The sequence below is a fragment of the Rattus rattus genome, chromosome 2 (genome assembly GCF_011064425.1).
Source record: "Rattus rattus isolate New Zealand chromosome 2, Rrattus_CSIRO_v1, whole genome shotgun sequence".
In the NCBI taxonomy this organism is placed as follows: Eukaryota; Metazoa; Chordata; class Mammalia; order Rodentia; family Muridae; genus Rattus; species Rattus rattus.
In genome coordinates this window covers 210,949,173-210,967,667 of record NC_046155.1, presented here as the reverse complement: position 1 = coordinate 210,967,667, position 18,495 = coordinate 210,949,173, and the positions used below count along the sequence as shown (strand labels likewise).

The following is an 18,495-nucleotide window of genomic DNA, read 5'->3' as shown; positions in this document are numbered from 1 at the left end:
TTTGGTAAAAACTTTACATCATTTATTTGGAACTATTTGGAAATTTAAAATTTACAATAAAAAATTTATAGGCAGTTAAATAAAAAAAACTATGAAACTTCATTTGTTCTGTACTCCAAGTGAAGTATAAGGCCCTGTAATTAATGTATTTGGAAGGACATTTATGTATAAAAGGGTGTGCAATGACCATTGCACACGTGTTGTGTCTGCAAGGAAATGTATAGGAAATGTGAAGTGTCACGTACAATAATTTACAAGGGGCTGAGACAGGAAGCCTGGGAGTGCCTGGTCAAAGCCACGTGACTACAGAAACACCCACATTCCCAGGGCCCCAATAAATGATAGGAATATGAACAACACAGAGCTTACTTAATCTCTTAGAGATAAAACATAGACAGGGAGAAGGGATTCGAAGGTGTAAAGAGATTCAGTATCTGAATCAGAATAAACCAATCTGAACATGGCCGCTGACGGGGTTCGCAGATTTAGCCGTGAGTCCCCTCCTCTGCATCGTCACAGTGCCCCAGGCCTCACTGAGTCACGGGCAGAGCTGTGGGCACCTGGTTGGCCTGAGGGGCTGGAGACCCGCTGCTGAGGGCCTGGGGCGGCACTGCCGGCTCCATCTTGCTGATGTGCGTGATGAACCGAAGACGAAGCTTCAAAGCTGGCTTTAAATTACAGATGATCTTCTCTACCTAAGAGGTGGGAACACAATTAGGGAAAGCAGCGTCCAAATTTCCCAAGTGACATCAGTTGTCAACAGCGTGCTAGAGGAGGGGTTGGCACATGGGAAGTTTTATAAACCACTACAAGCACATGTATACGCCCTCACCCTCTGTGTAGGTGTATGCAGTGTGTACACGCCTGTCTACACATGCACTTCGAGAACTTACGACCCATCGACCTGCTCAGTTATCCTGCCATCCACAACTAGAACTGCTCCCATTAGGAGAACATGTAACAACTTAGTCATCCTCCCGAGTGCAATGCTAGCAGAAGCGGAGAGCATTTGCAGCGGTCCTCCCCAAAGCCGTCCTCATTTTACCCCCATTAGACTGAAGCAGCAGTGTCTGCAGTTCCACGCGCTCAGAAAGTGTTACGGGGGCAGATGCACCAGTTCCCTGGCTTTCTCATCTCTACTGCTCTTTGATCTCTAGGGAAGGACTGGGTTGTCAGCAAAGTTCCTTTTTGTTTTATTCCCGTGTCATAGTTTAGGCCCAAATATAAAGAATACATTTTGGGTTTAAAACGCTTCATCAGTTCTCCCCATTTTTGTGTGTGGTCACTGAAACAGACACAAAAAGAAATGCTTCCTTTCAAGAGGGAAAATGTTAACTCTGGCAATGCTGTGAGGGTAGGAAGGAGCGAATGTCCTCCCGTCCGTCGTCGTCAGCTCCAAGGAGCAGCTGCTCAGACCAGCATTCACGCTGACACAGCAACTGCCTTTCTGACGAGCAGTGAATGAACAGCACATGCAAGTGGAAACAGCACCGTGAGACGCACTCCTCAGTGCTGCTCAGAGAGCTAATTAAGACAAAAATCCAACAGAGCAAGCCTGAACACTGCCCCGGCAGAAAGGGAACAGCAGCCAGGCACTGAGGAGACGGGGGCACGGCAGCCGTCTGTCTCTCTGACACCGCCACAACAGCTCTGATGGCTTCCTAACACGGAGCACACACATGACTGAGGTCGTCCCACGTCCAGCCATCTCTAGTTGGAAGTGCCTTTTCCTGTGTTGACTTTCGGTGCATCCCTTCAACTTCACCACCGACCTCATGCTATGTCACGTGACAGAACAAGTCTGACCCTCGGGAGAAATTCTTCTGAGCAGTGGAGATGGGAACACGTCCTTGGGACTCTGTTCTTCAGGGTCAACAGGACCCTCATGGTCTCCTGAAACCCTCCGTAGCCAGACTCTTGGACAGCCGGGTGTGACTGGTACCGCTGTGCTTGGCATCCCACAGTGCCCTAACCAGCAAGGGGCGGGGGAGGGGAAGAAGTCGCCCCCTTGGGTCTTCCTAGCCACACCACACGGCTTTTCCCAGGTGAGCAAACTATTCAAAGAGATCCTACTCACTGATGCCATAGGGCCTTTCTGACGTTCTGTTTCTAACATCACAGGGAAAGCTAAGAGATCATTTCTTTATCACTGCATCTAGAATTACGTTCTCCTGTGGCCTTAAGAGGTCAGATACCAGACACCTTACAAACCAAACCACACCAAACCAAACACCACAAGCAAGTGTGCTTATCACCATGTATTTAATACACAGGTTAAACAGCACTAAAACTTGACCTAACTTACCTGCTCCTTCACACTGTCGCCAGTGAACATATACTTCATATGGTACAGGAAGTCGCAGATCGGGTCCATGTAATTGAGGTGGGTGCTGCACTGGTCTACATTCAGCAGCATGTCATAAAATGCCACTCCAATCTATGCAACGAATAAGGTTAGGTCACGTAAATGACTAAATGACCAAGTCGTTCAACATAACCTACCCGGTCTCCCACACTGGCACACAGGACGGCACTTGTGCAGAGGGACAGTGGCGGCCCACGCATCTCTCTGCACAGAGAAGCTACGACACAGCCTGCACTCAGGGCGGAGTCACAGTGCTACACAATGGCTAACTAGAGCGCCTCTCTCCAGTGAAGTCTCTCCTAGAGTAAGATACAAGATCCCCGTCTAGACACGACCTCACCCACAGACGCTCCGGGCATGCTTAGGCTTAGTGTGCCCCAGTTCCATTAAAGAAAAGATCTGTCTATTTTATTCTGTGTGTGTGTGTGTGTGTGTGTGTGTGTGTAGCCCTGAAACCGGAGTTACAGGTGGCTGGGACCGGCCATGTGGGCTGGGCTGGGAACTAAATCCAGACCCCTGGCGAGAGCAGCCAGTGCTTTTAACCACTGCGTCAGCTCTCCAGCCCTGTGGTGGCGAATGATTGTTAAAGTTCTATTTTGGCCCATTTTCTTAGAAACGCTTACTTCTTCCAGTCCCCTCATTGTAAATTCTCAGACATACTTGTGTGCCCACAACTGACGACCTCCTTGAGCGCAGCTATTTTCCCGTGTCTCGTTCAGCACGCTGTGCTCTAAGCTTCCTGCAGGTACTCTGAGCCCCATAGGTGGCTCCCAGACCCCACGACACATGTGACAGCCTACGGCTGACCTCCCCTGTGAAAACACTTGTCCGGAAACAGGCCTTTCAGACGTACCTCGATCATGCACCGGGTTCTCTCCTGCTGGAATCGCTGTAAAAATGGCCCCACGAGATGGTACACGTAAAGCAACTGGAATTCAGTCTTCACCACGGGAAGAAGCACTTCAGTGAGAAACCTGAAGGTGGAAGATAGAGTAAATCCTCCCATGAAGTTCAAGCAGCTGAATCCTCTGAGTTCTTTAGTGCACTGTTTACAAAAGTGCGTCAGAAGACCGGGAACGTGGCTCTTCCTTCCTTCTCAAAGGTGCCGCTTACTCCTGGTAACAATATTCCTGTGTTCTGTGTACATGCATGTGGGTGTTGTGGGGGTGGTGTGCGTATGTCTGTGGGCACACATGCCTGTGTGCAGAGGGCAGAGGAGGCCGTCAGGTGTCTGCTGTGCCACTCTCCTGACCCCTACATGGGCTGTCCCTGAACCTGGGGCTGGGCTGGCATCCAGGAGTCTTCTCCATTCCTCCCCACGGCACTGAGGGCACAGGCGTATCTGCAGCCATGTCTGGCTGTCTGTGTGTGCTCTGGGATTTGAACTGAGGTCTTCACGTCTGCACAGCACACGCACTCTGTCCAAATGCACAGCACGCACTGCTCACACCTGCGCACTCCCTCTGTCTGAGCAGCTCCCTCTCCTGGTAACCATGGAATCTATAAATCTTGTATATCTCACCTGGTCTCATTTTGAATTGACTCATCACAGAAATAAATTACTTCAGATTTAAAAGTAATTCTTATATATATATAAAGTACAGGTATTAAATGGCAGGTGACTTACCTAAAAGGAAAAGAGAATTGGCAGAAATGCTACGTTCGTGAACTTTAGATCTAAGTGATAGCATTTTACAGTCAACAAAGGTAATCCGCAAAGAGCTTATTCAATCCGGTTTTCAGTTCAAACGGCAACGTCTGTGATATACTCTGGGGCAGAGAGCTGAGTGAGCCCCTTGAAAGCTCAGTGGAGAAATGACATACCACTACTTGCACGCATAAGAAACTAAAACAAACAATTCTGAATAAAAGAGCAGAACCTTTGAGAAGGAAGGAAGAGGCACGCTTTCGGTCTTCTGACACACTTTTGTAAACAGTGCACTAACCAGACCCCCGCTGTCCGAAACCCACTTTGCAATTCTCACGAAACACTGCCCTGTAAAGCAGACTTCGGCCAGAGATGCTACCCCTTTATGGAACCCGGCTTACTTCGGGATAAGCGAGAGCTGTCCGATGCTGGAGTGGTGCCACACGGCGTGAGCCAGCGCTAACGTGTAGCTGCAGCTCATCTCAGAGTAGGACTGGTGACAAGCGGTGAAGTCGAAGAGGCGGAACGGATAACCAACCCACTCTGTCTCTGACGTCAGGCTAGAACTGCTGATTACACTCACGATTCGGTCATGAAGCACAATCCAGTATGGTTCCTTTAAATCAGAGAATAGTCTGGCTGAAAACTTACCATGTATCCAGCACAGGACTTCATCTGCTACTCTGCTGCTTCCAAATGCACTGACATTTCCATTTGTCTGGCTATGTGTCCGCAATGGAGTCTGAAACAGCTAAGTGGCTTTGCACTGATTAGCCTGACCTACAGAAAGGCTGACTGTACATTAGTTAGCGCCTGACACTTACCATGCAGCAAACTGACTTTGCAAACCTTTATTATACAGAGAAGCTGGGACACGTGTAAACACAGAAAGCATATTAACAAAGCACAGGTTCACATAGTTACCCAGCAAGTGTAGAGAGCATGGTGCTGATCAACATTATTTAAAGCTCAAGAGACGAGGAGGCCAGAGAGGAAGAAACCACTTGGGCTGCAGGGGCTGTGGGTGTGGCTGATGGAGGAGAGAAGTTTGGCTGGCACAATGTATCATTTACTAACACTTCTCAACAGTGTGCAGGAGGACGGGTTAGATACACAGCATGTTAACTGGCCCAAACCAGACCAGATTGTGAGACAGAAATAAAGGTTGGATGTGGGAGTTGCTAATGGCAGAGTAGGTTAAGTCTAACAGATAACATTTGTAAGTGACACAGAACAGCAAAAGGACAGAGAGAGTGATTTAACTACATGTATGTGTTGACGTGGTCTCATGATGTAGTGGAGGGTGACATAGAAGCCTCGATCTTCATGCCTCTACCTCCCAAGTGCTGGGCTTGGGGGTGTGCCACCACCAGGTCCATGCTCGCAAACCCAGGGCTTTTGCAGGCTAGGCAGGCGCTCGCTCTGTTAACTAAGCTGCATTTCCAGCCTCACCAATGTTTTAAAAAGGACTGGTAGGAAAGACTGAGGAAGGAGGCGAGGCCGTTCATTAACTGGCATGAGCTCCTGGGGTATTACTCTGTATGCATTTCTCTGGTTGACACTGCACCACTACGTACAAACCACAGTTAGGAACTCACTGGGAGGGCCGTGATGATCAGACCAATTGCATTCATCCATGCTGTAATGTTCTCCCTTGGCACTAAGGGCTGGCTGCAAGCAGACAGGAAAAAAGGTGAGGTTATGAAAACAGTCTACATGCTTGACTAAGGATCTTGTTTGGTAAACAAATGTAATTAAGATGCACAACCAATCAACTCCAAATAATAATGGGCATTTTGTGAGAAAAAAAATAATATAGACAAAGTTAGTCCTCTGTACGTGTATCCTTTAATAACAGTTGTGAGGCTGAAGACTATCGAACTTTATTTATACCTTCTCCCACTCACTCCTCCCTCCTTTCCACTGTTTTTTAACAGGACATTTTTGGTGTAGGGCGTAGCTGGGGACTTAACCCACAGTCTAGCACTTGCTGAGCAGATGCTCTAAAATCAAGCTCTACCCCTGCTCCTGGTTATCTGTAAAGAGACTTATTAGTCACAAGCTAACATTACTGCTAACTTAATTGTTGAGGTTATGAGAGGTCTAATGTGAGATCACCTTAGTGATCGTGCGCAGTGTTCGTTCTCTTACACCTGCCTCTCAGAGTCGAGAGTGCGACCAGAAGATGGCTCTTCTGCGCGGCCCACTTTGGGGCACGGGTCTGCCTGACAGCAATCCTGTCAGATGAAAACAGACTCTGACTTCAGGAAAAGAACAGACCTTTTCAGGACAACATTGAGAAGGGCATTCCCGACATCTTTGCCTGGAACTGCCAAGGCCATGAGTTCCACACACGTCACATGCAGAGCATGGGCAGCAGGGTTGGGGAACTCATTGAATCTCCAGTCACAGTTTGGGAAGGGTCCCGGAGACTTGCCAGCCATGGGTGCAAAAGATTAAGGCAATAACAATTTGACTATTCTGAGATTAATGGTTCACGCTTAAATAATGTTTACAGATTTCATAATGTTCCAAACGAAAGCATCTCATTTGATTATCAACTTATCTGATTATGGCCTGTCAAGAGATGATTTAGCTGCAATTAAAATATAAAAGATAAACAATACAAAGCAAACACAAGATAAGGATCATGAGATAAGGGTTGCACAACTTAAGCATACGGAGCAATACCCACAAAGCAAGTGGTTGCGTTTACATATGGACTCTCAGAACAGATGCTATACCAGCGGGAGGCAGAACAACGTGGCCTCAGGCTTCTTTATCCTATTTCTTTTATAGCTACAAGGCAATTTCACGTAAAAATTGAGTAATCCGGTTAGCACAGGAAACAGTCCTTTGTTTAGGCATGGTATGCAGACATGTTCTGTAGACGGTTGAGAACTGTACACATGAAATCAAACTCAAGGAAAAAACATAAAAAAGCAATAGCTATTTAGTTCAAAGTTTGACTGGTGTTTATTAACATGTATGCTGTAAAAGCACTCAAAGATTTAATATTTATTCAATTCATTAACCGAGGTAGGGTCTTGCTATGCAGCTCAGGCTGGCCTTGAACTTTTTCCTGCCTCTGCCTCCCAAGTGCTAGCAGTGTCTGCTGCTATACCTGGTGCCTTTTGTTTGTTTTGTTTTGTTTTCTTTCCCCTGGAGCTGAGGACCGAACCAGGGCCTTGCACCAAGCACTCTACCACTGAGCTAAATTCCCCGCCCCGCTATACCTGGTTTTAAAGTATTCATTCAAAGCAGTAAGACTCGTGCTCTCAAGGAGCAAACTGACGCCTGCACTGAGAGAGACAGTGCACTCATACAGAATTTCCTTCTTGAAGACAAATGTCTATAACATCTGTTCTTACGTTTGAGTAGCAACAGAGAAAATCCCCATGGCTGGTCTGATGATGCAATTTAAAGTTTCAACATTTTTACAGAGATAAACTAATCCCATCATGTGGAAGGCAGATATGTGAATCTAAGGCCAGCCTGGTCTATATAGCAAGTTCTGGGCCAGCCACAGCTACACAGACTGACACTGGAGGACCTGGGTGAGCACAGTGTGTGCTTACAGCCTCAACTCGTGCGGGAGCTCAGACAGAAGACTGGCCAAAGCAAGGAGTCTGAGCTTGGCCCAAGCATCTCAGAGAAAAAAATTAAAAATGAGGTTTTGAAATACATAAAAACACTTCCTTAAAAACTGTTCTTACAAGCTAAAATACAGCTATTTATGGAGCGTCTAGAAGAGGCATGATGGGAGAAAGGATATTGTCTACCAGCCGGCCAATCAGCTTGCAGTAGTAGGAGTCCTCTGGAACCCAGGGGTTGTCCTCCCGTGCATTCATAGCATGCTTCAGGTAGGTGTCACTGAGACACCAGCCCTGTGGCCGGTTGTCTTTGAGGGAGCCAATGATGGCATGGACGAGTTTTCGTTTGAGATGGTCACGGTTTCTCAGGCACATTTCATAATAGTGTAAAGTGTTATACAGGTAAGTCACCGGCCGGTCTGCCAAGAAGAAAACAGCTCAGCGTGTGTTTCAGGTCACGGACCAGTGCGAAAGCAAACCTGTATCTCCATGACTACGCAGAGACAGCTCAGAGGGTTAGGACATTACTCCACACTCTGGACCACGCACACAGGGAGTACTGTAATCCTACAGCAGCAGAAGATCCCTAGTAATACACACAGTATGTAAGGATGGCCATCCTGAGCCGACAGGGTCACCTCTGTAAATTTACTGTGCAAAAATGACAGAAAGCAACAAATGTCAAGTGTGTTCCTGTTCCCACTGTTAAAATGGTCACGAAGGACTGAGACGTTATCACCCAGGGGGCAGAGGCCTCCGTGTACTTACTGACGTTAATGGCCAACCTCAGCACAGGAGGAAGAACCAGTTACAGAACGCTGCACTGCATTTATAACAAAACAAAAAAGGCAGAGCAAGGAGCCAGAGGGGCACCTGACAGTCGCCTAGGCAACTGTAACAGTGGCATCTAGGGAAGACCACCCAGGTAACTGTGACAGTGCCGGCTGAGAGACCATGGCAGCTGCACACTGTGGTACTGTTTACTGCACACCCATTAGATACCATGTCCCCACGTCCCCTAATCCCGAGCACTGCTTTTAAAGGCATCCCCCTGGAGCCTGACACTTGCTCTATACAATACTATACTTCTGCTTTCAAAGAAGATATTGTAACAGGTGGAGGGACCTGTTGCTGCCAGGGGACACCTTTCTCTGCAGTGGCTTTCCTCACATTTGTGTCATGGGCTGCACCATGCTCTGGTTTCCCGTCTTAAGACCAGAGTTTCAATGGTCTCCTAAGCAGGCCCAGCCCAGCAGATCGTTTCCTAGCTCCCGTGTCTTCACTGCATGGCCCACGGCGTTTTGAGAGCTAATACCCATAAGGGCTGTGAGGTAGCTGTCAGATGTGCTGTGAGGCCACAGCTGACCTCATCTTTCTAAAACGATGGCTCCCACGCACCCATCTTACTTGACGACTTCCAGGACCACCATGCCTAGGTTATAAAACCGAAACTGTGAGCCTGCAGTGAGGAGTGTTTTCCTCTCCTGGCCTCATTTTGAAACTCACAGGAAAATATTCTTAACTCCAATGAAGCAATTTTCCTTCGAATATGCCTTTCTCTTCTACCATCGCAGTTTTCCCAAAAGATCCCCCATGGCTCATGTATGCTTACAAATTGTGTATATCCAAGGTTCAAACTGCACATCTCAGAAGCCTGCCAAGACCCTCTTTGTTTACAGAGGAATCCCGAGGCTCTGTGCTGTGCATCTCTCACTTGTGTGACTTCATCCTGAAGCACTGCAAACCGGTAGAACCACTTTTACCACATGGCAGTGCTCGGCCTGTCTGCTCACGACGGCATCAGACGGGATCACAAGCTGAACACACTCACCGTGGAATTTGTACAAGCCCCCTAGGTGGTCCAGGAGAGTCTCTAGTGATTTGGACACTGGCAGCAACTCTAAAAACCTGTGGATCACTATATCAAACACTGGAAGAAACCGGAGACACACATTTCCAAAGTAGATGGGCAGATACGGGGACTGAATTGGTACAGGAGGGTCAACCTGTTCTGCCAGGCCTTCAAAGTACAGCTTCTCCGGATATTTCTGTAGGTGAGGAAATAGACATTTATTAGAGTATCTCTGAAAAGCAAGCTTAACAAAGCTACAGAAAATGAAAATATTAACTTTTTAATAAAAATAATTTTTTTGGTATTGAGGAAAGCATGTGCTCCCTAAATCAAGCACCCCAGCTCCCCAAGAGTCACACCATACTAATTTTATTATTGCTACCTTCATTTAATACAGAATTATGTCTATTAAAACAGTTCCAATTAACTCTTACTCATTATCATAACGTCACAGCTAATTTGCTTCCACACAGATCATAAAGTAAACAACAGACCCACCATGCAAACTGTGCAATCAGGCAGCCACTCATTCCTGCGGCTGCTCTGGAGAGCAGTACCTTGTGGTAGCTCATGTGTTTGGTGTGCCAGTCGCTCTGCAGCCAGTGCTCTGGGGAGTTCTCCTTCACAAAGTCACTCACTCGGTTTCGGAAGTCATTTGGTTTCAGCAATAGCAACTGAATTATGAAATAACAAACCTGGGCTTCATTTCCTTCATGACTACGCATAGCCTTTGGAAATAAACAGAAACATTAAGTGAACTTGTCCTATCTGTATACAATTATATTATTATAATTTCCTTAGAAGTCTGGTCTACCCCAAACTAAGTTTTCAGCATTCCTAAAGACTATTTGACCCTTTTTGGCTTACTTGTGGTTCACTATTCCTCCTGCTAGGAATGGTCACCTTAAGGTAAACCTTTGTTCGATGATGTATCATTTAGGGTCATGTGATGCCTGCTGTTTTCTGATGCTATTTCCCTACATCACTATGTTATTTGCCAGGTAAACTTGTCTTAGTCCCCTACTACACTCCAACTACCTGTACATTTCTGCTTCCCAGGTAAGGGGCCACTGTTAATGAACTAAGCCACCACAAATACTACCAGCATGTCCTGGCTGGCCCTGGGCGCTCAATGTGGACCAGCCTGGCCTTGAACTTATGACAATCCCCTGCATCTGCTAGGATTACAGGGATGTGCTAACATACCCAGCCACTACTGATTTCTGAAAAGTACATAATGTCCTAGTCTAATTTAGTCTTTTCACAAACTTGGCCTGAAGGGCTGGGGTGTGGTTCAGAGTCTGGAGCCCTGGCTCTTCTTACAGATGATATGGGTCTGACTCTCAGCACCTACAGGGCTCCTCAGAACGTTCCAGGCAACCCGACATCCTCTTTCGGTCCCCATGAACACTGCATACATGGTACACAGAGACAAGTGCAAGCCAAACACTCATGCACATAAAAATAAAAAAACCCTAAAACACACAAATGATCAAACTGGCTACTTTTGAGATACACTAACAGGCAGAGGCCAAGGGAACACCTGGAGGATGCTGGGTATACACGAGAAACAGCCAAAGTCCTGGCTGCTGAAGGGAATGATTACGTCAGCTAGCACGCGACAAAGAAAGCTTTTCACTGTTTCCTGACCCACAGCCTCTGCGCATCAACCATTTTTATTTCAAGGCATCACAAGGCCAGAAAAGGTCTATTCATTTCTGTATCTTCTGTGAATCTAACACTAATCATTGAATATGCACTGACACAAAGAATTCAGAAAGTCCTCCTTCTTTAAGGAAGCTTAAGCGCAGCATAAACCCAACTTCTCTGGAGCCAAACAGGAAATCAGTGCCAGGCGCCCACTCACACAGTCTGCTCAGAGCACGATGCTATTCTTACCAGGCAGAGAATTAGTCTGTCCAGAGTGACAATGTTGTACTTCCACACCATGTCATTGAGAATCTCAATGCATTTATTGAGTTGCTGACCTCCTGCTGATGTAGAGAACTCATACACCAAGAAATCTGCAAAGGTTCTCACGTGGGCCACCAAGGCCCTGGCCCCAATTCTCTCTAGTACTCTAGAAGGCAAAGAGTGAGAATTGAGCCCTCGTACATGGACAGCCCTGACCGTCAAGCGGGCGGAAACCCTCGGCTTCTGCCCGGCTTACTTGTACCCGATCTGACTGATGTGGTCCGTCTCCAGGAGCATTTTCCAGAGCAGGCAGAGGAACAGTGGAGGGAAGCCTGGCATGGAGAACTGCGTGATGATCTCGCTTTCATCCGTCATTGACTTCCACTTCCTGTACTCTTCTTCCACGTTCTTTTTCAGATTAAAACGGCTTTCCTGAGGTACATTATTTTGCTTGAAGAATGCCTAAAAGGGACAACAGAAGTTCATGTCACCGGATACAGAAAAAAGGGACAGTGGACAATTGGAAATGAGAAACTTGCTCTGCATTTGGTCTGGCAGAACAAGTAACTCACCCTGTATCTGTGAATCTCACAAAACTAAGTGTCCCCGAGTCAGGTGGTAATGAACACCTCAATGTCACAGGCTGGCCTAGCAACTCTAAGTTTCTCTGTTCTAATTCCTAAACAGAAATTCTAAGCAAGCTTGAATTCAAAGTCTTTTCAATCATTTTATGCTAATCTTTGAGAGAAAGAAGAGAAGGAAGAAAAAGAAACGTGTCTCCTTCTCGGGTTACACATGCAGTGTCTCCACAAGGGATCAGTTCTGACAGACCAGTGGTTCTGCTCAGGCCGTCTTAAGGCCCTTTCCCAGATCTGCTCAACCAGAAGCTCTAAGGCTGGGACCCAGGAGCTGTGGCTTGGCGAGCCTTCCAACTCTATCCAATATGTGAGGACCGACACTGTAGCCTCCCTGAAGTCATGGAAAATCAATATCCACCATGCCGTAAACCTTCTCTGAGGTTCACCTTCTCTTTTTTAAGGAGCCACAGCTATAATTTTGTCAAATTTGATATCTTTGTGCTCTATGAAGTTTCACTGAAGCTTATTTCTCTCCATCTTGGTGTCAGCAAAGAATTCTTCAGGAAATGTAACCTCTTGTGAGAGTCTAAAACTGCAGAGAATAGCCTTGCTGGGGCACCAGTGGAAGGGGAAGCCCTTGGTCCTGCCAAGGTTGGACCCCCAGTGCAGGGGAATGTGGGGGGGGCGATAAGGGGGATTTATAGGGGGATGCCCGTATGGGGGAGGGGGAGGGAAGGGATGGGGGCTTATGGAAAGGAAACCGGGAAGGGGAATAACCTTTGAAATATAAGTAAAGAAATACATCTAATAAAAATTTTTAAAAAAAGAAAAGAAAAATGGAACCATAATAATTACATTTTCAGAAACATTTAATCCTCAGTAGGATGAGAACCAACTCAAGAGATTTGGGAAGTAAAAAGAAGAATTTTCAAAAAGGAAATAGCCAATTTTCTTTAGCTATTACCAAGTCAGAACTCCCTAGAAAGCCACCATAACTGGAAGAAAAGATTCACTGCCTATTTAATATGCACTTCAGAACCAAATTACCTGCAGAGGGGCTGGAAAACAGCTAAGGGTGTGCGAAGCCCAGTTATGAGGAGTAAAAGTCATGATGGTCTGAAGGATATCTTTACACCAAGTTCCCTGTATTGAATCAGATCCTGTAAAAAAATCTAAACAAACAGATGTGAGTCAGCCCTCTATGACCACAAATACATACTGTCAAAGGAAGCAAAAGCATCCATGTACACTGAGGTGTTGTAGTGTGGACACTCACTGTTTACCTATATTTTACTCAGCACCTAAACTCTCTTACTTTGAGAATAACTAGGAGTGACTTGGACTTTTTATTACAACATATGAGTACAATTAGTGAAGAGACAACAAAGGACTTAATCTTTTTTTATTTTTAAAAGGGTCAAGGAGTGGAACTAAAAAAGCAGATGTGGGACTACATGCCCTGTACGTCCCAAGTGTAAATCTCTAAATCAGAGACATTTACTCACAGGAAATAACCGCTTACAAAATGTAGCTGAAATTGACAAATCTGGTATCTTTTCTTTCCTTTTTTAAACAAACAACTCTCACAGTGTACTGTGAACTGCTGATCTCTAGCAGCTGCCGGTGTCCATTCGTCCTTCCTTCCTTCTGTTTTTGAGATAGGGTCTTTTTTTAAGTCTAGGTTTACCTCAACTTTGAAATCCTCCTGCCTCAAACTCTCCAAGTGCTAGGATTACAGGCTTGTGCTGCTATACCTACCTAGTCCTACTGTCCTTTCAAGGATTTGGTGTGTTCACAGCTATTCAAATAACAAACTGCAGCTATCCGTAATGGTACAGCAAAATGCCTGGCTCTCTGCACACTTCTAAGAAGGCCCCAGACTACCCATTATACACTACTGCACGCCACCTGCAGGAGTCTGAGGGAAAGTGCGCGAACGGCAGTACTCAGGTGCAACAGCTGCCTTTCCTCATGGGATTTCAATTTTAGGTAGAAGAGCGTCTGACAGAAAGTCAGTAATTATGCAGACATGAACATCTGGCAGACGCTCTAGAAAACGAACACTCACCCTGTGTTTTAAGAAGAACATAGAACGGCATCTTCTACAGACGCAGTCTGATGTTTTAGGTGGCAATTAGGAACTGGAAAACTTCCGTCCATGAGTGTGACTGATTTCCCTGATGTAATGATGTTCTATGGAACTACAGTGAGATGTGTTCACATTTGCTACAACTGCTTAACTCGGGGAATGTTTTCCAAATGGTGAATTCATAAAGACCCATACATTAAAAATGTATTCATTATAAAAAATAGGCCAGGGATCACAGGGCAGAAAAGTCCACGGACAGGACTGGGTTTCACAGTCCAGCTGATCTTGACGGACACGCAGCTATCTGAAAAGCCTAAGGTGGCCAGGCCTTTCTTCCCTTGGCTGTGTCTGTGAGAGGCCATGCTTCCTCATGTGCTCTAACCACCGTAGCATCCTCGTACTGAAGCAGATAAATGCTGCAGAGGCAGACGGGAGAAACCACGGCTCGCTTACTCCACACATTAAAGGGCAGCGACTAAAACAAAAGCACCACTTCCCACTGGAGTTGTGTTGTGGAAAACACCGTTTTCATAAATGTTACTTATACTGATGTTATATGCTGCATTACTTTTAATAAATAAACACTTTTTAAAACTTCTCTATTTTAATAACTAATATACTTGTTCATGTGCAAATGAAAATCCATAAAAAGAAAATCTTTGGGAATTTCCTCAGTCAGAGTGACAGTGCCACGGGACTCCATTTTTGACTGATCCCGAGCAGAGCCTAGAGCAACTGGCTCGCTTCCCTGAAAGGCACCTCCTTGGCATGTGCTCCCACAGGGAGGGTCTGAGAGGAGCTGCACGATGTATGCTAGCGTCCCTTGCAGGATCTCTACCTGTGACGTGGGTTGCTCTGGCCAAGGTCAGGATCAAGGCTCGGTTCAGCTCTTCAGATTCTGCGGACAGCACTGTTTTGGGATCGTTGAGGAAGCGCGTAAACTGCGGCTGGACCTCGGAGCTCCCCAGTGCTGTGATGAGCCTTAGCGCAGTACTTTCCACGCTGAAAGCAGGAACGCAGTTGACACACACGTTGGTAGACCCCAGTGCAGAGTTATGAACACGTAATAACACAAAGGTTACACGTTTCCCTTCTTTTTGATGCTAAATTGTACAATTTGAAGCAGCTGACCTCTGTACACATTTGACAAAGAGAGCCCTAGGCTAGAAGAGACCCTTCTCCTAGACAGACAGCATTTCTGTAACACCGTACTACTAGGTAGGCAGCAGACACTGCAGAGTCAGTACGGTGGTGTGAATAAAAATGGCCCCCGTAGGTCCATAGGGAGTGGCACTATTAGGAAGTTGGGCCTTGGAATACACATGGCTTCATTGGAGGAGAGGAGTGAATAAGAGGCCTCAGAAACTCAACAATCAGGTCCTTCTTCAGCACCGTGTCCTTCTGCATGCCACCATACTTCCCTTCATGATGATAATGGCCTAAACCTCTGCACCTGTGAGCCAGCACCAACCAATGCTTTCCCCTGGTAAGAGCTGCCATGGTCACGGGGTCTGTTCACAGCAACAGAACTCTAAGAGAACCAGCATTTAGGAGGCAGAGGCAGGGGATCAGGAATTTTTATCTTGTGTCGGCTACAAAAATGAATTCCAGGTCAACTTATGCTACAGGACACTGTGTCCCCTCCTCCATTAAGTTACAGATTTCCATCTGAAATACGTTTTCACTTAAATCAAAATGGAAATGATACTTTTTCTTGGTTTTCAAGACAGGGTTTCTCTGTGTAGCCCTGGTTGTCCTGGAACTCACTCTGTAGACCAGGCTTGCCTTGAAATCACAGAGATCTGCCTGCCTCTGTCTCCTATAAAATGATGCTTTAACCAGGACTTGACACATATGTAAGTCCAATTTCTTTTAAAAACTTGGATTCCAATCTTTCACTGTAATTATAGTATCTTAGAAGCAGAATTTAAATTTTATGGCAAATAAGAAAAAAGTGGGGGTGGGGAAGATTAAGACCCCCACTTCCAAGCATGGGTGCGCTAAACCTCAGGGGAGGCAGCCTGCAGGCTACTCACTCACCACAGATGGAGCTGGTTCTGGTTGGTTTGTGCGACTGCAGCCAGGGTGTGGAGATGGCTCAGGAGCTGAACTCGGTAATGCGGCTGAATGTGGTGCATCCGGTGGCTGAACATCTCCAGCAGCGTGTGCAGGATGCCCCAGGCATGGGACTTGAAGACAGTGGGCAGGAGCTGACCTACCAGAGGCAGAATTCCGGTACCAGTTAGTAAAAGGACCTCCCTGTATATATCTGAAGACTGTCACTCAGGACATATGTGAAACTACGACTACAAACACAGACACACACGTATATACATATTTCCACTTGTAGGGGTAAAAAAATGCAGAGCCTAAATACGCACTGAGTTTATCCTTCCCTTTCGGAGTTTAACATGCCAGGCTCCAGTTAATATGGAAAAATAAAATGAAAGCAACCACACAAAAATAAAACCAAACCAAGCAACCAATCAAAACCATGAAAGCCCTTCTGGTCTGCTTCACATCTCCAGTTACCTTTGGATATTTTTATAGAGAGTCAAAGGTTTCTGACTTCTGAGTATGAAATTCATTTTTAGATAGATAGATAGATAGATAGATAGATAGATAGATAGATAGACAGACAGACAGACAGACAGACAGACAGATAAGTAGGTCGATGGATAGATAGTTAGTGCTGGCAATTGAACCCAAGGGCTCCATTACCCAGGCTGGCAGTGAACTTTCACACTCAAGTAATTCTCTTCAATCTCTTCAGCTGAGACTACAGGTGTACACCACTGCAACTAGTGTAACTAAAACAGACTCGCCTTTTAACACCAAAAAAAGAAAGGGAGGGAGGGATGGAGGGACAGGGAGAGGGAGGGAGGGAGATGAAGCGGGGAGGGGGAGAGGGAGGGGGAAAGGGAGAGGGAGCAAGCCAGCCAGCCAGCCAGCCAGCCAGCCCAGCCACAGCGGGGCGCACAATTCCAGTACTCAGGAGGCAGAAGCAAGAGGCAAGAGGCAAGAGTTCAGAACCAGACTCTCTTACATAAGGAGTCAGAGGCCAGCCTAGACTGGACAACAGGAGACACTATCTCGAAAAAGTAAAAACCTAGACCAGAACAAAAAACCTAATGTTTTTCCTTGTTCATTCTTTCTTCCATCCAAAGAAAGTTGGATTCACTTCTGGTGAAATGAGTCAGAAAAGTGTTCCCAGTCGGGAAGTACCTATCAGTCAGAATCCCTGAACTAACACAGATGTTACCCTCTGCACTGGATGACAGCTCCTTCCCTGTGGCCAGACCCGTGCAGGGAGAGCAGCCGTCCTGCTGGGGCTTCTGAGGGGCAGCCTTGTTCCCTTTCCTTGCCTGCTCCTTACACCCAGCTCCCTCACGCCTCAGACACCGAGGGAGGCCTGCCGCGCCCTGGATTCCACAGCACCCATGTCTGTCCCAGCGCCATCTGCCATCCTCTGCTTTTCCCTGTCTGGACGGGCTGGCCTCCCTGCAGCGTCCTCAGCACGAGGACGACTGTTCCCTGAATTACTGACTTGTTAATCATGAGAAACAGCAGCGACGTTTGTCTTACTGATAAATCCTTTGATGCCCAGAGACTCTATTTCCATGTAGACCAGTAAACGACTGTAAGTTTCCACCAGGGCTGGAGCCAATGCGACACTGGACTTTGTATGAGCCAGTTTTATCACTCTGGTTGCAATGCTGTGAATAAGGCTGAGGAGGAAAGAAGAAGAAGATGAGAGCCCATGTCTATAAGGAAGTTGTTCTTCTCAGTGGCAAATACCACAGATCTGAAACGCAAAGGCTCCGACAGACTTGGTCACTTGACCGGCTTAAGCTGTATCAGACACTTGGCAGTGACGTCTGAACAACTGGAAAAAGCTGTGGTTTCTACAGGACTTCAGGGCTGGGGCAGTAGCTGGGCTGTGCACAGGGATCCTTCTGCTCAGGACAAAGCAAGCCCTGCACACAGACCCTGAGAGCACGACTGAGTGCTTTCAACTAGCGTCACTCAAACAGGTAACTAAGTACCCTTGAAGAGCGACACGTATCACATTCACCATACATTATCATATACATCACAAAATCATTAAATAAATTATTACTAAGACCCACGTGCTTGCTTCTAGCAGGGCTGTGCTCAAATGTGTCACATCTGCCAGTGAAGTGACACTCTGTCACAATGTGTACCGTCTGAGAGTAAAAAGCATGGCTTTTGTAGAGCTGACACTGTGTCTGGGGAGCTACAGGCCAGTTTTCTTTGGCCTGTATACAGTGCTGTCTTAGGTTTGCGTCAGAACCTAACACTTGAGAGCAGACATTTCTGGATTGCCTCGTCCTTCTCAAGGAATCACCGTGAGCAGCTAGGATAGACAGCATCCTACTCCACTCACCAACCGAACTGTGAGCTCAAGGTAAGACCCTAACGCTGTGCTGTGTGC

General features: G+C 46.5%; 1 protein-coding gene across 2 annotated transcripts in view; it reads right to left on the bottom strand.

The window, feature by feature from the left end:
- The window catches only part of Med23 (mediator complex subunit 23), a 43,586-nt gene continuing 25,091 nt past the window's right edge, over positions 1-18,495 (bottom strand). For both annotated transcript variants that reach the window (XM_032894899.1, XM_032894898.1), the window contains 15 exons: positions 17,625-17,767; positions 16,080-16,254; positions 14,878-15,041; positions 12,998-13,122; positions 11,629-11,834; positions 11,358-11,538; positions 10,016-10,186; positions 9,438-9,654; positions 7,789-8,025; positions 6,294-6,459; positions 5,612-5,684; positions 4,415-4,629; positions 3,219-3,339; positions 2,306-2,437; positions 1-695 (listed from right to left, as the gene is read on the bottom strand). In XM_032894899.1, the coding sequence (XP_032750790.1) occupies positions 531-695; positions 2,306-2,437; positions 3,219-3,339; positions 4,415-4,629; positions 5,612-5,684; positions 6,294-6,459; positions 7,789-8,025; positions 9,438-9,654; positions 10,016-10,186; positions 11,358-11,538; positions 11,629-11,834; positions 12,998-13,122; positions 14,878-15,041; positions 16,080-16,254; positions 17,625-17,767 (2,491 nt within the window). In that variant the 3' untranslated portion in view covers positions 1-530. The remainder of the gene's footprint in view (positions 696-2,305; positions 2,438-3,218; positions 3,340-4,414; positions 4,630-5,611; positions 5,685-6,293; positions 6,460-7,788; positions 8,026-9,437; positions 9,655-10,015; positions 10,187-11,357; positions 11,539-11,628; positions 11,835-12,997; positions 13,123-14,877; positions 15,042-16,079; positions 16,255-17,624; positions 17,768-18,495) is intronic.